We start from the raw sequence: 26,890 nt of genomic DNA on the forward strand, positions 1-26,890 counted from the left end.
ATTTAAATAACAGGCATTTGTCTTGAGTGGCTTGAAAATACTTGGGCTGGGAATGTGGCTTAGTGGTAGAGTGCTTGCCTAGCATGCATGAAGCCCTGGGTTCAATTCCTCAGTACCACATAAACAGAAAAGCCAGAAGTGGCTCTGTGGCTCAAGTGGTAGAATGCTAGCTTTGAGCAAAAGAAGCTCATGGACAGTGCCCAGACCCTGTGTTCAAGCCCAGGACTGGCAAGGAGGAGGAGGGGGAGGGGAAGGGGGAGGGGGAGGAGGGACTTGTGGCTGAGTATATATAAAGAAAGTAGGTTTGTTTAGCCTATGTTTTTGGAAGCTAGAAGCTCCAGCTTTAGTGAACATCCATTTCCTGTGCTGTACCACATGTTGGATGCACAGTGGTGGCGGGGGCATGTCTGGTTACATGGCAAGACCACAAAATAGTGGGAGCAGGGATAGGCCAGTCTGGTTGTTTCACAACAACTTTCTTGAGAGAAGTAACTAGGGTCCCATAAAAACTACTCATTCCCTTCTGGCTCCAATGACCTCCTATTAGGCTACATCTCTATTGCCGAACACTATCAAGTTGAGGACTAAGCTCCTTATACATCAACTTTGGGGCCACACTCCAGCCATAATGAAACCATAGAAGGTGGTTGGCTAAGTGACTTAGGATCTTTATTCCCCTCTTTTGTTTTGTTTTGTTTTGTTTGTATCTTGAACTCAGGGTCTGGGCACTGTCTCTGAGCTTCCCCTGTCCCCTCAGGGATAGTGTACTGCCACTTGGGCATTATTTCCAGCTTTTTGGTGGAAAGTCTCACAGACTTTCTTGCCCAGGTTGGCTTTTGAACCACGATCCTCAGATCTCAGTTTCTTGAGCAGCGAGGATTACAGCCACTGGTGCCTGGCTCCCCTATGCAGATTTTAAGGATGTATCAAATCTTTGACCTTGAGCAAGCAGGATCATAGGAAGAGAAATGTACCATTCTGCTTGGAATATCTTTGTCTTCTTTGGAATGTGTTGAGTTTCACATTTCTTCTCTGTGCTGATCACTGGAAACCTGCCTGTGCTGCTGACAGTGACAGATAGGGGTCAGATCATTCTACAGGTGTCTACTGAATTCTTACTATGGACCTGGTACTGCAAGAGAATTAGAAAAATTAGAAAATGTGTCTCTTCTTATGGCTTTATGTTTTAGTAGTTAGCACACAAGAAAGGAATAAATATGAATTGGACCTAGTGCTAAGGAAATGTGGGTGGTAAGTTAGAGATGCAATTGGGCAACCTATTTAGGACAACCTGGCTAGTAAATGTTTCTCTGAAGAGGCCAGGAAGGTGAGAATGAGCAATGTGGGTAGAATCCTGGAGAGTGTTCTTCAAGTTGTGGGAATGTCATGAATGTAAGAATTATTGGGTCAGGATATAGAAGAGAATAGGCTGCAATAAAAATGTGTAAGTACATCATATTTCATTTAACATGTGTTTGTTGGGCTATGATGTAAAACATTTTTTTACTGTGCCCTGATGTCAAAAGAAAAGGTATATATTTCTATGCAGAAGGAATGCTTTGCAAGGTGCGAGTAAGAGAGGTTGGAAGTTTTGGAGGACAGGAGAAGCGCTAGGATGGGGCCTGAAAAGGGACAGGAGGCCGGATGTACATCAGGCAGGGGCTGATTTAGAGTCTAGGCAAAGTCTTCTGGCTGCAGTGTGGAGACTGTGCCAGGACAGGAGAATGTAGATCAGGAGAAAAGAGCCTTTGCCAGGGATGAATGCTGGCCTAGGACAGGGCAGAGACTGCTGCCATTTGCTGAAGAGCCGCGTCTCTTCATAGGAACAGCGTCATGAACAGGGCATGTTTTCAACACACATCTTTTAGTCCATTTTATATTTGAAACAGCTTTATCTGAAATTAAGGACCATTGTTATTACTCCCCATTCTCCTGACAAGCAGGACTAGAGCACTGAGCTAGACCTTTGAGCAGCTAGAAAACTCTAGAACCAGTTTGTACCAGGACAGTTCCAACTGATGTTGTAGCTTTCTTTCAGCTCTTTCATCACTGCCTTTATCACTAGAAGCACTGTATGGATTCAGAATGACCTCTCCTACTTTAGTCTTAGCAAGTCAAGAGAGAATGTGTACAGTGTATGTATATGGGGTATTCAGGGGAGAAGATGCCCTCCTTACTATATGTGGGTTGGGTTTGCACTTCAAGAACAGTGGAGGTTGCCAACAACTATGTATCTTGGGCTGACAGAAGCCCAGGTGGAAGGCAGGTGTGTCAGCCTAGTTGTCTAAGAAGCTACACATAGAGGTGTGGAAAACAAGGACTTATGAAGCCCTTCCCCCAAATTAGGATCAATATCTCCCAGGGGAGGCTTTAGAAAACAACTCCATTCTGGCTCTCCTGTTACCTAGCAGTTGCTTAGCAGACCAGTCTCCTTGTAAGTTGTAAGACTAGCTATGTAATGTGTTCAGTTGTGAGGAATTGACAGTGTGTGACTGGAATGTATACACTTTGGCCTGTTTCATAGCATCTTGTATTTAACCAGAGCTGCCTTTTATTTAGACTATTTGATCATCTGACTAGAGTTAATGCTCAGTGTTTTCAGTGCTACAAACTTGAAAGACTTTTGGGTCAGGAAAGTTGAATGACTGAATAATGTGGTTCAGGATAGCAGACTACTTTTGGAATCATGTAAGTAAGGGTCTACCCCATGTTTTTGCTACAAGAAAGGCACAATGAAAGAAGTATTTGTTTGAGATCTTTGTCTTTGGTAGAGTGTGTCAAAGAACTTATTCCTAAGGAAAAACAGTGTTTTGTTTCCCCATGGAGATGTACTTTCAATGTAACTGCTTTCACAGAACCAGCTGCCATAGCCACACTGTGGAAATGTTAGGAGCTTGATGGTGAGGTCTGGCAGCTCTGCAGTGTAGCATCATCCTGTTCCACATATGTTTGCTTGCTGCTCTGGATCTGAGATCCCACATCCATAGTTAATTATACCCATTGGGGTCCATCCTAGATAACCCCCCCCCCCCATACAACGTGACAAATGGCAGTCAGGGGAGCAATGAAATTGGCAGCAAATCATGTATCATTGTCACAAAGGGTTTGGGATTTGTGTGAAATGTTGTGTTCGGGGGTTTCTGGTCTGCTACGAGCTTGCTTTGCTCATTTGGAAGAAAAGGATGAGGAAGATCCTACAGGCTTTCTGTTTTACTCTAAAAGCCTGCCTGCCATGGAATCCTGGTTCAGCTGAGGATTTTGGACAGGGGGGCGAGTGGTAGTGGTTGAGTTTTATGGTTTAAGAATGATCATGGGTCTTGGAGGCAGATATACCAGAGTGGAAATTCTTTCTCTGCCTTTTACCAAGTCCATGACCTAAGTCAGGTTAATATAAGCAGGCTTCATTTTCTTCCTTAAAGCTAGACATAAGGTTAATATCTCCTTTAATAGAAGTTACATAAAAATATTGAGGTTTAAATAAAATAATGTATATATAGCTATGGACAAGGTATCTGACACAAAGTTAGTGTTCACCTTACCTTTATCATCTTATGTCCAGATCATGTGTCTTGATTTGTTTTTAAAATTATCTCCATAGATTTTTTTCCTTGCTTGCTTAGTATTCTCTTTGAGTAATGATATATTTTTCATTTATATATTTCATCTTGTTTGTAGGCTGACAGCCAAGTGGACTTGGTCCGGCAGCACTTCTATGAGGTATCCCTGGAATATGTCTTCAAGGTGCAAGAAGTCCAAGAGAGAAAGATGTTTGAGTTTGTGGAACCTGTAAGTAGCTATCAAAGGATTAATGGTGTTCCTGTCCCTTCATTTCAGCTATCTTGTAGATTACACAGTGCTCTGTATCTTGTGCTCACACCCAGTGTTTGTCAGTCTGGCTTCCTGGGATTCTTCTCAGCAGCTGTTCCAGGAGCCCTTTGTGTGTGAAGATGGAAAATGGTGTGAGAACATTTAGAAGCCAAGTAATGCCAAAGACTGTGGGAACATCACCAGAATCTAGGAGAGGAAAGGAAAGATTCTTGCATTATAGGATTGAGGAACCATAGCCCTACCAACATCTCAAATTAAACTTGTATTGAGTTTAGCCACCCTAGTTTATACTTTTTACAGCAGCTCTCCCAAACTAATACAGCCACCAAGAGTTCATTATCCATGCAATAAAGAGCATAGCCAACAAAAGAATGAAATGAAGTATTGACTGGACTATGTAGACCACACAACTCATGATTCTCCTAAACTCATCTTTAACAGGAGCATAATAATGGTGTCACTGGTGCCTATGAGTGTTAGTAGTTAATGCAAGTTATCTATGGGACAGTCTTAGCATGCAACTACTGTCATAAACTGTTCTGTAAGAGAATGAGCGAGCAAGCGAGAGAGAGACAGAGACAGAATCAGAGGCAGAGAGAGAGAGAGAGAGAGAGACAGAGAAAGAGAGAAGGACAGGGAGAGGAAAAAAATTAAGAGTTAGAAGATTCGCTGTGGTTCAGGTCAGGCTGAGTAGGAAAAACCCAGAAAAGGACACAAGAGACAATGGGGGAGACACAGGAACTGCAGTGGGACACAAGGGTGGGAAAAGAGGGGAAGACACAAATACTGAGGAGGTAAGACTCACAACAAACTCAGAGGAGGTGGTGAAGATGGAGGACGAGCCTTCCATACAACTAAGCAACTTCCATTATGTCAGGATTGAAAACACAACCATGCTAGGGTGGCTTAAAGTCAGACTTTTCCCATATTCTGCCATGGTCCGCTCAGCAGAATCGTTGTGCCACTCTCATGATCTACCATGAGACTTGGCTTACTATAACCTCTTTTGATTAGATGAATGGGGTAAAAAGGTATTTCCTAGGCTACTCCTACCTTTGAATTATATGAGAAAGGAATTGTGGGAAAAAGCAAGAAGGTTAGGCTGTAATCACTGTTTCCTAGGAAGATGAGAATGCCTCCTTCGCTGTATGCCCTCTTACACTCTTCCTTCCTGGAAACCACATGACACAGCAAAGGTTGCGAGAGGCAGAAGCTGAGAGCTCTGTCTCCATCACTGAGCAGCTGTGATGCTCAGGGCTTCTGGAGCAGCTGCTGAGAAGAATCCAAGGAAGCCAGACTGACAAACATTCTGAATATATCAGTATGTGGCTTTATTTGGAAATAGGATCTTTACAGATGGAATCAATTTGAAATAATTAGTGTTAGAACAAGGTTTCAGCTTCATATAGTCAATGTGTCATTATCTGCAGTCCACATTGCTAGAAGCTTTGTATCTCAAGAAATAAAGGTTTCTGGCATGTGCAAGTGTATTTGTGCTTGTGTGTACACACACAGAGATGTAGTAATACTTACATATACACATATAGTTGGTTTAATCCCAAAAGACCGAGTTTTCTCTTCTTCCTTAGAAAACTCAAACTGTATTTTCCTAGGGGAAAATATTATTCTAGTACTTGAAGTTACTTTCTAAGAAACAAATAAATTTGGTCAAGGTGCATGGAGGATCCTTACAAAGCTGGAGGATCCCTTTAACTAAGACTAAGTACTCTGTACCAAGCAATTTAGTTCAATAGAGTTCAATAGACTTCCTGCTATTTTCCTTTTTACCTGTAAACAATCAAACGCTAGCTGTTCCATAGGGATTAAAGCCAGGTCATTCTAGTTCTGCTATTACAAAGGTCGTATCTGAATATGTTTCCATTTCTTCATCTGAAAAGACAGGTAAGGATAGTACCCATCCCTTGGAGATGCTATGAGGATTGAATGACAATATGGGTAAAGCATTTAGCACAGCACAAGACAACTAAGCACATATCAACTAAGACCACTGATATTATTTCATCTTCTCCCTCCATGCAATCTAATGGCTCCAACTGTTCTGTGCAAAGGATATCATGGACGCTGGTTCAAATACTTATTATGAGTATCTTTGCATTTCAGAACTGGGGTGGACTTAATAATACTCTGAGAACCACTGATCTCAGATTAGCTTTCCACTGAAAGAATACAGTTGTACTTGCCCACCCTTATCCACCCATGTCTATACTTGTACCCCCATCAACAGGGGGCCTTGCTGAGAGTAACCATCAGGTACCAAACATCTACTATCTACACATACCTACCTACATCACCTATCTGCACATACCTCTGATGAAGTTTACTTTGTAACCTATGCTCAATAATGATAGTTATAATAAAGTTGACCAACTGGAATACATATTATAATAAAGGTTATTTGGTCTATCTGAGAGTATCTCACTCTACAGCACTCACCCTTGAGAGGAAGTGAGGGGTTGATATAGCACTGTAATGTGTTAGGTTTCTGCATAAATGTTATGTGAACACAAACACTGCATTATCACTAACAGCCTTATAACCAAGATGGCTACCAAACTCCCAAGTGGCTAAATGGGCAGGTGTTATATATGGCGTGGATTTGGTAGACAAATTGATGATTCAAATTCCAAGCAGGATGGAGAGAGACAGAACTAGATGTCATACTACCAGTGTTTGAGTTCTTTTGCTGAGTGCTGACTTAATTTAAAACTTAGGAACTGTTTGCTTCCGGAATTTTCATTTAATATTTCTAGACTACAATTGAGGTGGGTAGATGAAATACCATGGAAAAGTAGAAATTAGCATTATCTTCCCCCTGTACCCAACCACTGAAGCCACTGACACCTCGAAGTTGAGGTATTCCAAGACAAGAACTTCCTTCGAAAAGTGAAGAAAACATATCAGAATCCTACATTTAGGGTCTCAGCTAACTCACTTAAGTTTACAGTCCTTATCCTAATTTGACATTGGATATTTCTTTGCATTAGCTCTCCAGGTAGCTTACTAAGTGATACCTGCACTTGCAGGTATGTTGTACTGTTTAAAACCCTCTGGTACTTCTCTAGTAACCATCCTCATCCATGCTGCCGCTTACTGCTTGCTACCTTGGCTAGCTCCCCACTATTGACATCTTGCATCCCCAGAGAAGTTGTGTGCTCTTCACAGTGGCTGGGATGTCAGCATTTTTCAGTCATTAATAAACACATGATTTTAGATCTATGAAGAGTACAGTGAAACAGATAGGCTCTATTAATATTGGCACCTGATTCATTTGCTTATAAAACAATATTTTTATTTGATATTAGAACAAGTAGAGCCAACTTCATGTTCAGTGTTGGTGTCAGAGAAAATCCTATTCTTCCTGTTAGAGGTGAGTAGGATGGAAGGGAGCAGTCATAGCATTTTCCTGCTGAGGTCCAGAGATGGTACAGCCTTCAGTCACAGCTTTGCTTGGGATTCCTTTCCTGATGTCAGGGCAGGAGTTCTAATGCTGTCAGATAGAAGGGCTTCAAACCATGATTTTCAGATCTCAGCCTCCTGAGTAACTAGGATTACAGGTGTGAGCCACTGACGCCCAGATACTTAATGTTTTTTTTGTAACTAGAGGATCTACCAATGCTTGCTCCCCATCTCCTATGAGAATTTTATTTTATAGAAGATAAATGATCTTAGAAGGTCGTGAGACTTACTGGGTAAGCATATGGATATTGGTGCTCAGATGACCTGGTTTCAAATCCTGATGCCACTTCCAGTGTGTTTTGGGGGAAATTTTTTAATCCTTCTGAATCTGCTTCCTTATATTAAAGATGGTCATAGTTGTATTTAGGTCATAGTTTGTTGTGATTATCCAGTGAGATGGAACAGGGTCCCTTGCTGGGAAAAACATGTTATTCAGTACCTATTAGCCATTATTATTACTCTATTCTAGACTTTCAGTATTGGAAACTTAGATGCAGCTATCTATTAATGCTTCTTCTATCATCACAGCTACTGGCCTTCCTGCAAGGGCTTTTTACTTTCTATCACCATGGTTATGAACTGGCCAAGGATTTTGGCGACTTCAAGACACAATTGACCATCAGCATACAAAATGTGAGTAAATGTAATGACAGGCTTCGTTTCTCTAGTCAAGGCCAAAAAAACCTCAGGTAGGGGTGCCTTATAGCTCACTTGTGTGGGTTGGAGCTAGGTGGGAAGGATGAGTCCTTCTTGGATTCAGAAGGCCACTGGGGGCAGGCATTTCTAGAGTTGTTGGTGGTTGGAGCTCAGAGGATCATCCTCTCCATCACTTCAAAGCACTATTTATGTTTTCATAAGTGCTGCTGAGTATGTTTTAAATTTGTTGTAACAGAGTCAGGATTTCCTTTGGCAGTTGAAAGCCAACCTCAGCCCAACCTCCCTTCTGTGCATCTGCTACCTGGTCACTTGGGACCCTAGAATGTATGTCCAGGGGATGGAATAGGACACAACCTCTGGCTGAAAGGATGTGCTGTTGTGCAACTCTCAGAGAAGTGGCAGGAAATCCAGTCAGTGTAGTTCATCCCTAGTCTTCTCTTATAAACTTAGGACCATTGGGTGCTCAGAATCTTGCTTTGGAGTATTTTGGTAACAGCTACTGGGGTAAAGCCATCTTCTCTGTGGAGTTAGCCACATTGGGCTTTGTGTTGTCTCTGAATGCTCTTGTATAGGAAATGGATCTGGGTGTTTCTTGTAGCATGAATGTGTGGCCTTTACAAGTCTGGGACTCACCTGCTTCTTGGTGTCATCTCAGAAATTGAACATTGCAGTGTTAGAAAAGTTTTCACAAAACATGGCTTTCCCTCAGGCTGGCTTCTTTTGGAGGCTGGCTCTGAAATTGAGAGCCATGCACTTGAGGTTTACTGGAGCAGGGTTGGGAGATACTGACAGCCAGGACCCTGTGAAAGGGAGGGTGTGAGGTGGGCTCCGTCAGTGGTGGGAGTCATAGAGGGGATCCTTGGGGCCAGGTGGATGTTAAGGCACAGACTACCCTGGATGAAGGGGTGACTGTGTATACCACTAAGTGTACCACCACACCAAGCTTTTTTTTTAAAATCACCAACTCCCCTTTGAGGAGGAACCTATGATCCATCAATGAACCACATTTCTTGCAGTTGGAGAAGTGAGGAGTACAGTCCTGAAGATGGGCAGGCCTTGGACCATCTGAGTCAAGTGACCCTAAGATCATCTTGGTCACTATAAGTAAGGCTTGGGAATTTGCATTGTGTACAAGTTCTCTAGATGTTTGGCCATGAGAGTTTGAGTTATTCAGGTATAATATTGTAAGGTCCAAGTATACTTACAAGGGAATATTTGCCCACTTTGTAGAGAGTTGAATGTTCTTTATTTAGATTGAAGAATACTATTAGGTTGGTCTTCAGAACTATTAGAAATTTCCTCAATTTGAGTCAAATTCCTTTCATCCTAGACAAGAAATCGCTTTGAAGGCACTAGATCAGAAGTGGAATCACTAATGAAAAAGATGAAGGAGAACCCCTTGGAGCACAAGACCATCAGCCCTTACACCATGGAGGGATACTTGTACGTGCAAGAGAAACGTAAGTGCTCTGCCTACCGGTGGCCAGTATGCTTAGACCTCAATAGAGGAAGAGTGCATTAGACTGCCTGGCTTCCTGTACCGAGTCTCAGCCTTCCTGGGAGAGTGCTAGTCATTCTGTGGTGAAGGTTCCAAAGGGAAAAGGATATCCACAATATCTTATGGACCTCTGAGTGACCTATTCTATTTGCTTTGTGCCTGGGAATTGCCCCTGCACTCTAGAATTCCCTTAGGCTTTGTGGTTGCTCCTTTTTCTCTAGTGACTTTTCTGTACTCTTCAGCATCTTTTACTCTTCCAATGGCTGTGTACACCTTGCCCTGAACATTGCAGCCTTGAAAAGATCTTTGTGCTATAAGATTTTGTATGTTGCAAACAGTCATGGCTTGGACCTCTTTCCCATGGCTTGGACCCTTCCTTTCTTCAACTCCTTTCATGCCAACATTGAATATTATGAAAAGTACAAGGAAAAGCTCATTTTGAGAGCCAGGAGGAAACCCATTTCCCTGATAATGATGAGACAGGTGCTGCTCACATGGAGTTGGTAATAATGACTCACAAGTTCATGCCTTAGGCCTAGAGACAGGCTTTATGGTGGATCTTTGTGATTTAGGGTACCACTTCCAGGTTTAATTGATACATGCTGTGCTATGAATGAAAGACACGGATCCCCCCCTTAATTTTAGTTCTCCTAGTATGTCCCACCTTGCTTTCTATTTTCGTGTGTGTGTGTGTGTGTGTGTGTGTGTGTGTGTGTGTGTGTGTGTGTGTGTTGCTTTGTAGCCCAGGCTGACTGTCAATTACTCCTTCCTCTGCACCCTTAGTATTGGGAACATAGGCATGTACCACCACACCCAGCTTTTTCATCATACTTAATTAATAGGGTACACTGCTCTTCCTGCAGGTTTTGAATTTTTTTCATGTCCTTCTGTTAGGCAGGGCTTATAAGATGACTTCACTCCTTAAAGCTTCCTAATGGAAGAGAATAGAATATTTTGTTTCAGTGATTGTTATACTTAGGGATTAGTAACACATTTGCTTGAACGTATTGCTTTATGTTCCTATACTTACAGAATGAACTGAAGTGGAAATCAACTCAGTTCTGGTCCTTATTTTGCCTTATGAGGGGATCCTTTCAGCAAAGGTTTTGAGGTCATCTTGAAAACAAATCTTCAGGAATGTAAAGATCTAGTTCACTTTCTGCTCATAATATTACTGTTACTCACTACAAGTATAAAATCAGTATTGCTTTTCTTATACTCATTACTTGATACCATTTTGTTCAAACACTTTCCATGATTTGACATTAATATGTTGATTGTAATTAGGCCCATTATTTGGTTCTCTAACACAGAAGCACGGGGCATTTCATTAGGATACAGCTTTTTTATGACTTAAGTTTTTGGAACTTACTATTTTTGAATAATTTCAGACTTACATTAAAGTTGCAAGAATAGTATAAGGATAAACTATGTAAAATGGGCCTAGATGCCCCAAATTTTTACATTTTTGTCTCATTTATTTATTTTTTGGTGAGATATACACACATGTATATGCACACATGTACACTTACATTTTTTCCTGAACCATTAGGAGAATTGTATATCTGTGTTTCTGTAGTTCAGTGAGTTGGATATTTTCCCCCTCTCTAAGACAGTTCCACCATGTAGCACCGACTAACCTTGAACTTTGGAATCCCTTTCAGCTCAGCCTTCTGAATGCTGGGATTTCAGGGATGTGCCATTGTACCCAGCTATTCAGGGAATATTTCTTTACTTTTTTTTTTTTGTCCAGTATTGTTCTTGAACTCTGAGCCTGGACACTGTTCCTGAGCTCCTTTTGCTCAAGGCTAGCACTCTGCCACTTGAGCCACAGCACCACTTCTGGTTTTTTCTGTGATTAATTGGAGGTAAGAGTCTCATGAACTTTCCTGCCCAGGCTGGCTAAGAACCACGATCTTCAGATCTCAGCCTCCTGAGTAGCTAGGATTACAGGCATGAGCCACAGGTGCACAGCTTCAGTGATTATTTCTAAAGAGGATAAAAACTACACCCAGGAAACTTACTATTTACACAGTATTTAAACTACATATCTTGTTTCATTTTTGCCAGTTGTCCCGGTAGTGTCCTTACACAACACTTTGTTTTCTCTATTGTTGTAGACATTCATGCTGCCTAGCTTTAGTCTCTGTTAATCTAGAATAGTGCCTTAGTTTTCCTTTGTTTTTTTTTATAACATTGACACTTTTGAAGAACACAGTCCAGTTCTTTTTTCGAAGTTTCTTTAACATGGATTTGTCTGATGTTTCTCTGTGATTTTAGATTTATATGTCTCCATCCTAATCTTACCTATGTGTTCTTTCTGGGGGCCAATCCAGAGGCATGTGGTGTCCAGCAGCTCCTCTAGGGAGATTTTTTAAAATCACTCACTTATGGTCTCTAATACCTGGTTACTAATACATATTTTTTTCCAATATATCATCACTATTTTCCCTTTTAATTGAGTAGCAAATCTGTGGAAGATATCTTAAGATCATGTAAATATCCTTCTTGTTGTTGGACACTTTGCCCTCCATAGACATAGTGTTCAGTGATGATCTTTGCCTGCGTGAGTCTTTCCTACCATGGCTGCAAAACCATTTTCCAGCAACATCTCTCCCTCCATATTCACTAGCTGGCGTTCCAAGGGCTGTAAGGAAGTATTCTCACAATTCTTCCTTCCTCCCTCTTTCCCTTTTTATCTGTCTATCCATCTGTTATCCATCTGTCCATCCTTGTATAGTGCCACTGCAATGTAAACTTATGATTCACATATTATTCAGTAGGCTACCCATTAGATCTCGATGCTCAAAACCACCCAGAATACATTTGGGTAGTTAGTATTTTCAACTGTTTTCTCTACCCCAATGTAAATACTTACATCTTGCTTTTTAAGCTAATTAAATGACAATAACACCTGCAGCTGGCAGCTGTGCGATATTATTATTAAGTATTAAAAGGCTGCTGATTCTCTGCTCACGTTTTTTAAAACTTGGACCATACTGCTTGTGATCTCTAAATGTTGATTGAGGTCCTTTAAGGCTAATTATACCTATTTCCTCTAATAATACTTTGATGTTCAAAATAAAGTAAGTGGTCAGGCACTGAGTAAAATCAAAGATCCTGTTAGACCTCAAGTATATGCCACCTTCCTTTTTCTAAGGCATAATTTTGAAAGACAGACTGCTTAGATTGTATCTGGACATTTATAGTTACTTCTATTGTGCATCTCTTCTTTGTCTGAAGTTTCCTTGCTGCTTTTCATATCTTTTTGATTTATATTAAGGTAAAAACTGGGCGTTTAGAAGTAGGTCTGTGCACAGAGTCAGCAAGCAGCTGTGTAGGAAGTGTGATGTCATCATCCCAGGTGGGAATGGTGGCAAGGAGCCTTTCTGTGTTCTTGCCTCAGTCATCTCACTCCTGCCAAGGGAGAGAACGGAAACTTCAAACAGAGATTGATGATGGGAACATGAACTAATTTCCCCAGGGAACCTCCACTTCCCTTATATTTTAAGATTCACTGGATATAGCATTAGTGGGAAATAGTGCTCTTGGGTCTCCAGGGGGAACCTTGGTTTGGTTCCATTTCCAGCCTGTGGGATGTGATATCTATTTCAGCCTAGCTGATGTGGAGAATACATTGCTTCTAAAACAGGGCAAGGGTGGATGAATATTATGGGCTGTGGGCTATGTTGTCTGCAGTTAACAAGGCACAGCATTCAGTGGATGTGTATAGGTGTTTAATGGGTAATGTCACCTTTCAGGTCACTTTGGAACTTCTTGGGTGAAGCACTATTGTACGTACCAGCGAGATTCCAAACAGATCACCATGGTTCCGTTTGACCAAAAATCAGGAGGAAAGGGGGTGAGTTCACTTTTAAAATTTCACGCTTGATTTTGCTTGGCTAATATTTATCACTATTATACATATAAAGAAACAGTTCCAATGTTTCCCTGTAAAAGTTTCTTAATTTTTATGTACTGGTTTTATGAGGCCCCAAAGAAAACTAAAATAATTGTTCTTAGCTCTAAGTTATGTTAGGAACTACAACCAAGAGTAATTTTTGTATTTCATATGTATGTGGTATTAAATGTATTAAGTGGTTATAAAATGCTAAATAGCTGTATGTGACATCATCGTGTGTGACCTCATTATGTGAGACTGGAAGATGTCAATTACTTGGTCCCTGGAGACCTGCCAGTTGGCAGTTTAGATGACTCAGAATCCTGGCCTCTTCCCTCTCTCAAACTCTTTCTTGTTGCATGTTGCCTCTTACTCTGACCTTCTAGCCATACTTACTTCCCTTGTGTTTCTCCAAGACTCAAGGACCATGACCAGAGGACTTTTTTCCCTGCTTCTCTCTACTTCTTGTTCCTTTCTCATCTTTTTTTTTTTTACCAGTACCAGGACTTGAACTTAGGGCCTTACACTCTCATTTGATTTTTTTTCACTTAGGAATGATGCTCTTCCATTTGATTCATACTTCTAGGCTGGCTTTTTTCTGGAGATAGATTTTTTTTTTGGATGTTTCTGTCCAAGTGGCTTCAAACTGTAATCCTCAGATTTCAGCTTCCTGAGTAGTTAGTATTATAGGTATGAGCCACAGGCACCATCTGGCTTTTATTTTCATTTCTTGTGAATCCTTCTCATCCCAGGTCAAGAGAATTGTCCCCAATTTCCTGAATACCTCATATCCCTTTCATTTCAGCTTTTTAGCACAGATTCATCCTTTCTCTCTCCTTCCCTTCTTCCTTCCATGCTATTTGTCATGTTGTCATGGAAAATTACTGATTGGTTATTCTAGGTTGCAGATTCTTCTTGTAATGGTGAAGGCAGAGAGAACTTTATTATCATGCCAGTTAAAAGAACCTGTATGGGCAATTTAGCAATTGTCTCTCATTTTCCTACCTTCTTAGAAGGTTGGATACAACTTGGTTTGGGTTTAGTGATGAGAACATTTGTATGAGTGATGCCATGTTCACTTTCAGTCTGGTTTGTTGGTCCAAAGCAATTTTTATTTAGTGCATTCATATATCTTACTAAGTGGAGAAAGAACAGTTTTCAATATGAGAAATTAATCTTTTCTTTTTATCAAAGGCAATAGATGTAAGGCTTGAGAATATAAACTATTACTTCACAGGTCTTCAGTTTTCGTGTGCTATTCTGTTATCAGTGGGTGGCTAGCGGTATCTTCTGGAGTCTTATTTCCATTATTTCAGCATACCAGTCAAGCTTGTTGATTTCTCCCCTTTAGCTTAGAAAAATGATTGGCAAAGGCAGGAGAAACAGAAACCCTAACAAATTCTGAAGTGTCAGAAAGAGAAGACATCAGGACAGCTGCTTTGGTGTTTTTAGGCATTAAATTAGTGCTATCAGGTAAAAACCTTCACATTCCACATAGTGGAAAACTTCTCAGCCATGAAAAGAAACAGACTCTTAATGTGCACAATATGGGTAAGTCACAGAAAGGTTATTTTTAACAAAAGATGTCAAACAGAAAACAGCATATACTGTGTTGTTTTATTTATATCAAATTGTAGAAGATGTGAACTAATTTATACTGACAGAGACCAGATTCATTGACCACTTGAGGTTGAGTTGGGCAGAAATAGATTACCAAAGGATATAAGAGAAATTTAAAGATGATAGAAATGTTTGTTAGGGCAGATGTGGTTACAGTTTTTATGGGTCCATACATATGTCAAAATTTTACACTTTAAACACATGTGCTTTTCACATAGTATGTATCAATAAAGCTATTAAAATATATTTACAGAATACCTACTTTATCTGGGATCTGGTTAGTTTCAGGAGACACTAGAGTAAGCAAACATACACAGTCTCTGTTCTCAGGAACTCACAATCTAATGGGGGAGGAAGACTATTTTAATCATCAGCCAAGTCAGTGGGCACTTTCAGCTGTGAGTGGTGGTATGATTCCTGAAGCTCTGCAGGGGACTATGTTATCAAACCCACAAATCAAACCTGACTAAAACAGTATCAAACTGGGTACCAGTTTGCTCAGGCCTATAATGCTAGCTACTCAGGAGGTTGAGATCTAGGATCACAGTTCAAAGCCAGCCTGAAAAGGTGTCTGTGGGACTCTTCAAGTAACCACCAAGAAGTCAGAAGTGGATCTTGATTCAAGTGGTAGAGCAGCAACTTTGAGTGAAAAAATTAAGCTACAGTGCTTAGGCCCTGAGTTCAAGTCTTAGCACTTCTTCTAATCCCAGGTCACATTCACACACCCAAACACTCACACATGCACACTCAACAGGCCAAGTCCCATGGACATGCTGTGCTATCATGATCCATCAGTCACTAAGGATATTTTCCTCTTAATTATAACAGGGTTTCCAAAGTATAGTTGTAAGAGGCTTTTGTCTCCTTATTCTTGGCCTCAACTTGATAGTCTGCATTTTCCCACCAGGGAGAAGATGAATCAGTTACTCTCAAATCTTGCACACGGAGAAAAACTGAATCTATTGAGAAGAGGTTTTGCTTTGATGTAGAAACAGTAGACAGGTGAGTAGCTATCACATTTTATCAGGACCAAATATTACAGAATATGGATTTCTTTCCTTTTCCTTCTAGTCATAGCAAGTCAATTTCTCCCTCCCTTCTCCAACTCTACTTGTATTCAGTTTGCCTTAGGCTTTAGGCCATTGTGGATTTGCAAGGTATGTACAACCCCCCCCCCCCCCCCCCCCCATCTTTCAGATTCATCACTGAGCACTATGCTGCCTTCCATGCTCAAGAATGTGTTATGTCTCCAGGAGGCGGGCCTTTAAAGAGAATGGTCTCAATTTAGTGTGATTGAATCAGACATTTATTTATTTATTTGGGTCCGGTCGTAGGACCTGAACTCTGGGCCTGGGCGCTGTCCCTCAGCTCTTCAGCTCAAGGCTAGGGCTCTACCACTTGAGCTACAGCACCACTTCCGGCTTTTTTCTTTTTTGCTTATGTGGTGCTGAGGAATCAAACCCAGGGCCTCCTGCATACAAGGCAAGCACTCTACCACTGAGCCACCTTCCCAGCCCCTGAATCAGACATTTTTATTATTTAAAATTCCAAAACATTATTGCAAGCTGGGTGCCAGTGGCTCATGCCTGTAATCCTAGCTACTGAGGAGGCTGAGACCTTAGGATTACAGTTCAAAGCCAGCCCAGGCAGGAAAGTCCGTGAAACTCTTATCTCCAATAAACCACCAGAAAACCAGAAGTGGTGCTGTAGCTCAAGTGGTAGAGCGCTAGCCTTGAGCTGAAAAGCTGAGGGACAGTGTTCACGCCCAGAGTTCAAGTCCCACAAGCGACAAAAACAAAAACAAAAATTATTGCAGTGGTTCAAAAAGAATTGGATTGGGAGAACTTTTGCTCAAATAATTGAACAAAAGGAGTTTTTAATTACAGTGTTTTATTTATTGCTCTCTGGGTCTACCTAGATATCAAATCAGTTTTAGAAAATCAGTCTTAGAGAGTTGTGTGTTGTATTTCTCAAGATTTATAGTGTTTCTCATTAAGTTGTACCATTTTATGGTGTTAAGCTAGTTTGACAAGAGTCCAGTTCCTTGAGACATTTTACTTGGCAATGGGTTAATTCTTTTAATGAAACTCATGTGCTAAGCTTATTTGAGCTGCCTATACAAGATGAGCAGTCTTAGCACCAAGATTCTTAAGTCTCAGCCTGATAACTCATTTAATGTCATTTACTTTATTTCATTAAAAAAAGCCACATCTTTTTGTGAAGCCAGTACTTATACCCTTCCATCCCTGGGATGACTGTTGCCATTTTCCCAGCTCTAAGTGGTCCTGAACTGAAATCTCCTGGGATGTGCCTCTGTGCTTCTCTACATCCTGGGTATGGCAAGTGTCTCCTCTGCACACTAGACTTGCTGGAGACTGAGTGTCCTTTTAACCTAAATCACAAACTGCCTTTTTTTTTTTTTTGTTGGTCATGGGGCTTGAATTCTGGGCCTGGGTGCTGTCCCTGAGCTCTTCAGCTCAAGGCGAGTGCTCTGTCACTTGAACCACCATGCCACTTCTGGTTTTCTGGTTGTTAATTGGAGATAAGAGTCTCACAGACTTTTCTGCCCAGGTTGGCTTTGAACCCAGATCCTCAGATCTCAGCCTCCTGAGTAGGTAGAATTACAGGTGTGAGCCACTGGCACCCAGCCCAAATTTTTAAAGCAATTTGGTGATTACATTTCAAGAATCCTGTTTTTTTGGTGCTGGTCCTGGTGTCTGAACTAAGGTCTGGGCCATGCGCTTTTATGCTCAAGACTATTGCTCTACCACTTGAGCCACAGCTCTACTATTGGCTTTTTGGTGGTTAGAGATAAGAGTCTCATGGAGTTTGCTGCCCTGGCTGGCTTTGAACCATGATCCTCAGATCTCAGACTCCTGATTGGCTTGGATTATAGGCATGAGCCATCAGTACCTGGCCTGGAGAATCTACTTTTAATTTTTCTACTTAAGTCCTTTTAGTTTGTATCTCAAAACTAGACCTTTTCTCTATGCATCTATCATACTTCCATATTGACTTCTACACAATTTCTGAAACTGTATCTCCTTTGGCATCATCTTTTTTTAGAACTGGTTCAGGTAGAGGTGTTAGGAGCTGAACCACTGAAAACCCCTGAGCTATTCTGAACAAATGTCCTTGGCTTTTTGTCAAAAGAGATTTTATTACTTCTAACATCAACAATATAAAGTTCATAAAAATCTTTTTTATTTTTTTAATCTCAAACCCCAAAACTTATATAGATCAAGGTATCATGTCCATCAAATGAACATGATGGTTCTTTGAATTTCCCTTTAGATTCCTTTTGAAATTTAATTTTAGAACTCTAACATTAAGAATATGACATGGCTTTAAGTAAATGTCTGTGGCTTGTAACGTTCATGGCTTGATTAGACAACTTGCTCTAAAGGAGACTTATTTTCTTGAAGATATACATTATGGAAATTCATTTGTTATAAGAAATTCATGTTGGGACTGGGAAGGTGGCTCAGTGGTTGAGTGCTTACCTTGCATCCATGAGACCCTGGGTTCTATTCCTCAGTACCGCATAAACAGAAAAAGCTGGAAGTGGCGTTGTGGCTCAAGTGGTAGAGTGCTAGTGTTGAGCTTAAGAGCTGAGGGACATTGCCTAGGTCCAGAGTTCCAGCCCCATGACTTGCAAAAAAAAAAGAAAAGAAGAAAAAAAAAAGAAATTCGTGTTAAAGTCTTTTATGTGGAGTTAGGGTCTTTATAGAAGTAATCAAGTTAAAATGCAGTCATTATGACACATCTTAATTCACCATGAGTGTATTCTCATCAGAATGGAATCGTAAAACCTGAGTCTGATGTGCCCATAGGGAGAATGCCCTTGAACATGAGGCAAAGATCAGAATGATGGTCTATAGGCCAGGAAATGTCAGATTGCCTCAGTCTCTCCAGTATTAGGAGAAAGGCAAGGATCAGCTTCTCCACAGGCCTCAGAAAGAACCAATCTTGCCAACCTAGACTTTGAAGGATAGTTTATATTGGTTATCTGACTTGATTGAACATTTTTCCCTCAAAGAGTGTCTGCTCTTTTTCTTTTTGAGAGGATTTAATGAAAATTTCTCTTAAATTTAATGTAAAAGTTGCCCTTTGTGGTATTGGTATGTGACTTTGTAATTCTTGCCCATGTCTATGTTCAGTCAGTCTGAATACGTAAATCCACAATGCAGTATCTCAAGGACATTAATGAACACATGCAGGGAAAATACTTGTCTAAGCCAAAGCATCATGATGGTAAGGATTTGCCAGCATTTCTAGATTGTTTTTATTTTTAAGGAATTTCTCACAGATGTAAGTGACACATCGATATTTTCTCCTGAATGCTTTCCAGGAGGGTCCACCACACTATATGGAAAGTAATAGAAACAGAAAGCTTCTTTTGATTCACAGAATCAGTGTAGTCTCTTGGGAGGTAATGTTTATACTTGGAGAAAGGAAATCATTAGAATCCTTTTTTTTTGCAAGACTAGCTGACTCTGACAGGAGTTCATACATTTGAAATACTTTGCTGTGTTAAATCCTCTTCTCCAGCACTGATCCTCCAAAGGAGCCCAAAGAAGAGCTTTGGGCAAAGGCAGTAATAGTTGTTGTCTTCCTGGGCTTACCTCTGTGGAATGCATACATAGCCCATACTCAGACATGTATTCAAGCAGCTTAGGTAAAACTACATAAGTAGGGCATTCTAGCGAGCTTGAGCCAGAACATGATGGGGAAATGCAACAAGTAATAAGGCTCCACCCTTCCACTCTCATAGCATCACTGAATATCCTGGATGCATTTCCTTCCTCTCTTCCTGTCTTGTATATTGAACAAGTCTAAAAGCTAGACATGGGAGATACTTCTTTGGTTAGTAGAGATACTGTACTTAGGAAGCACTATGAATCTCTTGGTCTTTCTTAAAACCCTCTGATTTTCTTTCACGTCAATCTGAATTTCTTTCTTTGCCAGCTTTCCTTGAATAGGTAATAGCTTCTCTCTGAGCCAATGTCAATATAGTAGGACATCTGCTGTCAACTTTGTCCTCTTCTTCCCAACAGATAGCTTATATTTGCACGCCAATGACCTCTGTGTTGACTGAGAGTTTACTTAAGTGTATTTTGTATACACCCATTCAATTCCAACTATCTCACGTGATTTGCTTTCAGAGGCAGAATCACATCATTTTTTTTTACAACTTTTAATAACAGTACTATATACATGTGGGTGTTTTTTATGGTGTTATTTTATATATATATTTTTTTTCCTTGGAACTTCATTGGAGATTACAGGAACAAATTAGTTATTAAGTGAAAAGTTCAGCAAGTACCTGCATAAACTGCAGTTTGTGTTTAGGTAGGGAGAAAAATATCTCAAAAAATGGAGGATTGGCTAAAGTCAGAGAAGTGAAAGCTAAAGATTTGTAGAAGATCTGAAATATCTACTGGAATCTTTCAGTCAATACCCTAACTGCAAGTGTGTTTTTATGACAGCCTGTATGTTACAGGTGGAAGATCAAGATAGTTTCCAATTTGAATTTAGAATTGGTTCCCCCCTAGCTATATGACTCCTGGTCAGCCACATTTATAAGATGGGGCCAATTGTAATTGCCATACAGGATTGTTTTATTCTTTATTTTCATTTTTTATATATTTTTATTGTAAAAATACTGTACAGAGGAGTTATAGTTACATGAGTAAGGTAATGAGTACATTTCCTATCCAACATTGTTACCTCCTCCTTTGTTTTTCTTCTTCCAATTCCCCCTATCCTTTCTCCCCTTCCCCCCCCCCCCCATGAAGTTGTAAAGTTCGTTTTCAACATAGTGTCTTTTTCATCTTATTGTTACAATGGGTCAACCTATATCCTTATTTCAGCATTTTGTTATTTCCCTTCCCCTCCCAAAATTAGAAAAATGTATATACAAGATGCAGGGCACCAGAATCAAATACAGTGAAAACAGGGGTTAGACCATGGGGGAAGATCATACAAAAGAAACAAAATCACATGGTACATTATAAGTACATTAAAAACAACAGCGAGAAAGATAAAAACACTTGTGTATCTTGGGGTTCATTTTGCTTAGCATCATCTTATATGGTCATATGTACATGAGCTTTTATACTTGTTATTGCAAATAAGGGAAACTATGGGACCTGTATTTCTTTTTTTTTTTTTCTTTTTTTTTTTTTTAAATTTTATTTTATTTTATTTGAGCACATACTGTACAGAGGGGTTACAATTACATGGGCAGGATAATGCATACATTTCTTACCAAGCATTGCAGCCTCCTCCTTTGTTTACCCTTCACCTCCCTTCCCAGCCTCCCCCCTCCCTCCCACCCAATAATACCCCCCCCCCCCCCCCCGACATTGTAAAGCTGGTTTTGACATGACATTTTGTACTTCTCATTGTGGGACCTGTATTTCTTTGGGCCTGCCTTACTTCACTTAATATAATTTTTTTCCAAGTTTTTCCATTTCCTAACAAATGGGCAGTGTTGTTTTTTCTGATGGAGGCATAGAATTCCAATATAATACATAAATACATATATATACATATACATGTATGTGTGTATATATATAGCACATTTTTTTGATCCATTCATCACTGAGGGGCATCTGGGTTGGTTCCATATCTTAGCTATGGTAAATAATGCTGTGATAAACATAGTTGTGTTGGTAGCTTTAGTATAGCCTTGTTTGTGACTGTTTGGGTAAATGTCCAAAAGTGGGATTGCTGGGTCATAGGGGAGCTCTATGTGGAGTCTTTAAAGAACCTCCATACTGCTACAGGATTGTTTTGAAACTAGAAAAAGTAATACACCTCTGGTCTGAAAGGTTAGTATTTAAAAACATTTTATTCAAAATTCTTGGGTTTTATTGTTCTTATAATAAACCTTAGGTTTGGTAGGTGTTTTTATGAGCCTGCTTTTGGCCTACAGCATCATGACTTTTCAATTATCCATGAGCTGAGAATGAGTACAGGTGTATTACATACATACATATATAAAAGGTTTATGCATCCCCAAATTTATTGTCTCAAAAGGAAACCATATTCATTTTAAAATAATATTAGGACTGATAGTGGGGCTTAAACTAATAGAATGCTTACCTAGCCAGCTTGAGATTCTGAGTTCAAGCCCTAGTTCAGCAAATAAATAGCTAGCTAGATAGGTAGCTGGCCAGGTATGTGATATCTGTATACTGGCTTATGTATCTTTGTGAAATTTTGTGATTGTGTGATTATGTTTCCCAGAAGGAATCATCTTACATAACAGAATTTGTTTTCACATTTAGCCTGTAGGTGGCAGTTTTGTGTGTGTGTGTGTGTGTGTGTGTGTGTGTGTGTGTGTGTGTGTGTGTGTGTGTGTGTGTGTGTGTGTTTTGGTAACTATTATAGGGGTCCAGTTGAAAAGCAGCCAGCTGTCTTTTCTGTATTAACGATTCTAGGCAGTGGTCAGTGTTTGTGTGTGTGTGTGTGTGTGCGCGCGTGCACGCGTGCGTGCATACGTGCATGCAGTGGATGTGATTACTATGATCTTTAAGGGAAAAATACTCTAAATTGCTCATTCTTTGTCTAGGAATTCCCTCCTCCCACCCTTCGACAAATCGTTCATACTCAGTTTCCTGCAAAAGCAAGTATGCTCTGCCTTTTAATGTCTTCCTGAACTAACATACCAAACTCTTTGCTTCAGCTATGACTTTCTGAAGACAACAGGGGCATGATGATTCTGCCCAGTGTGTCCTGAGAACTGGGCGGCCCCAATTTTCCCTCAGCGTACATGTGCCTTTATCTTGTGCAACAGATTAATCCATTTTTCCTGGTTTCAAACTTCCCCTCCCTCCCCTTCTCACCCTTGTTTGAAATAATATTTGACTTTTACCTTCCTGCTGCTTGGATTGGAATTCTGGTCTCAATGCCATTGACCTTTCAGGCAGGAAATGGCTTTTTCCTTCCTCTGAGGGTGTTATATCGCTCTGACTTCCATTACTTTAGTGAGGAGATATCAGATTTTCTGACTTGCTTCTTGGTTGTTCTGTAAAATAAGCCAGAGGAGAGGTTTTTGGAATCTTTAGAATTTATGTAGTTAGAATGTTCTCATTTATGTTTGTTGTTTCTGATATGTTTACTGTTTAAAAACAGGAAACCATTCAACCAGTATATTCTAGTGATACACATGAGATAGACTAGCAGAAATGGAAAAAAAAATGAAACAGAAGAAGATATTTTTCAGTTTATTATCAGTAGTAGTGACAAGTATTTACATTTTCCTTGACTTCCATTCATTCTATGGATTATTAATGCTTTCACTTGTGTTAAAATGTGTTTTCTCCTACATCCCTGGTTAGTATGGGTACTATATACGAGGCTGTATCTAATAAATGTTTGTTGCATGTAAAGATCTTACAGTTTAATATAGCAAAGATTTCTTGATGTTTTATGAATTTGGAGTCTTAAAATATAATTGCAACAAATGATTGAATTCAGTTGGTGATATTTACTCTTTACACTATTGTTGTGAAGGTCTTAATTATTTTTAAAACTTTCTTCCCATGAGGTCAGTGTTGTGGTTTCAATAGGTTATGACTCCTTTGATCATTATGATCAGGTTCTTTCTAAATAATTGATTAGAAATTATTTCTAAAAACTGTGTGTGTGTATGTATGCATGTATGTATACATGCTGTCCTTCCTTCCCTCCCTTCTTTCCTTTCTCAAGGAGCTGGTGTTCTTGGATCCCAGGGCGTATACACTGCCTGCACATGGGGGCAGTACAGCATTGTGGTTTAAGTATGGGCTTTGCTTTAGACATGAGCCCTAGATTCCAGCCCAGGCTTTGCAGTTAATAGTAATGAAGGTATTTCTTCTTATTTTTTTCATTTTTAAAAAGAGCCATAATGATAGTACTTACTTCAGATAGTTACTGTGAGGAAATAAACAATAATTCAAAAAAGTCCTTAGCATAGTTCTTGGCACATTAAAAAAAAAACAGGAAAAAAACAATAAATCTTAGCAATGGTTTAGATCTTCTGTTTCTGTTTTTTTTTTTTTCTTTTTTCCTCTCCCTGTCTCTCACCTGTGCTCTACCCAGATTGTCATGACTCATGGTAATGGATGGTAGCTGCATGTGTGCCTGGTACTTAGACGGTTTTGTTTCTGTGCCTCTATCCAAGAGTAAAAGTACAAAAGAAGAAACAAAAAAAGCTGCGGACTTTGAGGAAATGAGACTAAGTCCTCTTTTCCTTGGGGCAGAAAGAATTTCTTGCCTAGTTCCCCTCATTTTGCTTACTTACCTGCTCTCCATAGACATTTGACTGTGCAATGTCATAAAAATACATGAAAAAGATGATGTTCTCCAAGGTTATCTGTATACATACAGATCTGAACCTTGAACCTATTATATTGTCTAGGAAATGTTAGGGATCAGTTTCCCAGTATGCTTTAGAAACAAAGGACCATTTCTCCTCCAAGCCTTCTTTTCCCTGTCTTCCTACAGAAGCACCTTGGAGCTGGTTTCACACTTTGCCTCTGTGAGAACATGTTTCTGTGGGTACCACAGCTCCTTTACTCTGATCTTGACTCTTAAATGTACAGTAGTATAGAGGAAGTTAGTAATGAACTCTTGCTGATTGGAGGTTTTTAGTCTTATGAGTGAGTAGACCCTAGATCTTTGAGAACTGATTTAAAAAGAATAGGATTGTGAGGTTCAGAGTGTGTTTATTTCAGTGGGGTGGAGTTAGATCTTACATTTCCTTGTCCAATAGGAAGTAGGTACATTGCCAAACTACTGAGATCACCATTGTTGACTATGGTTCAGGAATAAGATTAGAACAGGAAAGCTGTCGAGGAACCCTGGAATCAGCGCTGGTTGTGCTTTTTCTTGCTTTTGCTTGAGGAGAAGCCATGAGCTGGTATTAGTAGGCTTAATACTGGATGTGGTGCTAAATGGTAGATTGTTTCCCTGGGTTCTCTTATGGGGGCCAGTGTTGGAAAAGATAGGGTGGTGGCTAGCAATAGATGGAGAACTACCTTCTGCATCCCCTCCTTGGCATGAGTGTTGCAGCCTAGAAAAGTTGCAGATCCTTGTTCGTAGTCCTCAAGCTGATTCAGCTTTTGTACTAACCAAAGATATATTCAGAAAGATATTCAGAAAACATGCTGTCTTTCAAGGGAATTTTTAGGAGTGAGCTCTGCAAAGGAATGTTTTTGTTTTGTTCCTCTACCTGGTGGCTAGAAGGGAGCTTCTTGGCAGGCTTTCTGAAATTTGCTGAAGGCCCCTTTTCTGACCTTATTAGTTACCAGATATTAATTTCTAAAGGGAGTAGCAGGCTACTTTGAAGTTTTCCTCAAGAGGAAAAAGGAAACAACCATGATGTCAGAGCTGATGTGTTTCTTCAGTGGGGTGTTTGTGGTAGAGGTGTGACTTTTTAGTGTTATGTGTGAGCATATTGGTGGGCAGGTGTGGACATGCCAGCAGTACCTGTGAGTTTCTTTCCTTTCTTAAACTATATACCTTCCCTTCCAGCTATAATACTGATTCTGTCCCTTATTTGTTATCCCCATCCATTTGTTTCATGAATAACAGCTAAGTTTTGTAATGTTTACTTTGTGCCTGACACTTCCAAATGTATGATACCCTTCTCACTCAACTTTCCCAACACACTGCAAAGTGTAACCCTGCTAATGCTGATGTGCAAATAATTGTTTTACTTTATTTTTTTTTCTTGAAAGTGCAGATTATAAGAGAAGTAGAGAGGAATGCAGATGTTTGTATGTCAAAACCACACTGCTAGGAAGCATTAGAGTCAGGATAACTAGTGAAATAAAACATGCAAGAAGCCTGGTGCCAGTGGCTCATGCCTGTAGTTCCAGCTACTCAGGAGGCTGAGGTGTGAGGATTGCAACTTGAAACCAGCCCATGTAGGAAAGTCTGGGAGACTCTTATCTCCAATCAGTGACCAAAAAAAAATAGCAAGAAGTGGAGTTGTGGCTCAAATGGTAGAATATTAATTAGCCTCGAGCGGAAAAATACCTCAGGAACAGAATCCAAGCCATAAGTTCAAACCCCACTACCAGCACACACATACACAAACACACACACACACACACACACACACACACACACACAAATTACATGAGAAGTCTTATCTCTTGGGTGTTTAAAACAAATGATTTTTAAAAATAGTACTGAAGATTGAACCCAAAGCCTTGAACATGTGAGGCAAGTAAGCACTCTACCACTAAGCTACATCCACAACCCTATAACAGATTAATTCAGATTTATTTACAGCAAAATGCATAAATCTTGGGCCTGTGTTTTGATAACTTTTTATACATATACGCATGTACACACCTGATCAGAAAAACATTTCTATTTCTCCAGAAGTTTCTGTTTGTGCTTTCCTTAAACAGAATCATTCTTCTGACTTATTGCATCATGGAAAAGTTTTGCACATGTATGAACATTGTGTAGGATTTGTAGTCTTTTGTACCTAACTTATTTTACTCTTCAAGTCTGAGATTTATCCCATGATCTTCTGTATAGCAACAGTAGGTTACTTTTCATTGTGTGATGTCACATAGTTTAGGCAGAGAACAATTTTTCTTTCTCCTCTCCCTCCCCTCTCTATCTCCTTAACCTTCTGTCCTGCCAGTACTGGGGCTTGAATTCAGAGCCTGTATGTTGTCTTTTAGCTTTTTTACTCAAGGCAAACCACTCTACTACTTGTGCCACAGCTCCACTTCTGGCTTTTGGTGACTAATTGGAGATAAGAGTCATGGACTTTTCTGCCCTTCTTGAGCGGTCTTTGAACCTCAATCCTCAGATCTCAGCCTCTTAAGTAGCTAGAATTAAAGGTGTAAACATTGACACCTGGTTTTTTGGTTTCTTTTGGAAGATATTTTTGTTGA

The 26,890-nt window shown here is 40.0% G+C and overlaps 1 protein-coding gene across 4 annotated transcripts in view; it reads left to right on the forward strand.

Moving 5' to 3' along the window:
* The window catches only part of Arhgap26 (Rho GTPase activating protein 26), a 459,434-nt gene that overhangs the window by 134,848 nt on the left and 297,696 nt on the right, over positions 1–26,890 (forward strand). For all 4 annotated transcript variants that reach the window (XM_042692003.1, XM_042692006.1, XM_042692004.1 and 1 more), the window contains exons 6-10: positions 3,676–3,786; positions 7,834–7,938; positions 9,293–9,422; positions 13,222–13,322; positions 15,889–15,983. In XM_042692003.1, coding sequence (XP_042547937.1) covers positions 3,676–3,786; positions 7,834–7,938; positions 9,293–9,422; positions 13,222–13,322; positions 15,889–15,983 — 542 coding nt within the window. The remainder of the gene's footprint in view (positions 1–3,675; positions 3,787–7,833; positions 7,939–9,292; positions 9,423–13,221; positions 13,323–15,888; positions 15,984–26,890) is intronic.

This window comes from Dipodomys spectabilis, unplaced genomic scaffold (genome assembly GCF_019054845.1).
Source record: "Dipodomys spectabilis isolate Male_0828 unplaced genomic scaffold, ASM1905484v1 ptg000147l, whole genome shotgun sequence".
Classification (NCBI taxonomy): domain Eukaryota; kingdom Metazoa; phylum Chordata; class Mammalia; order Rodentia; family Heteromyidae; genus Dipodomys; species Dipodomys spectabilis.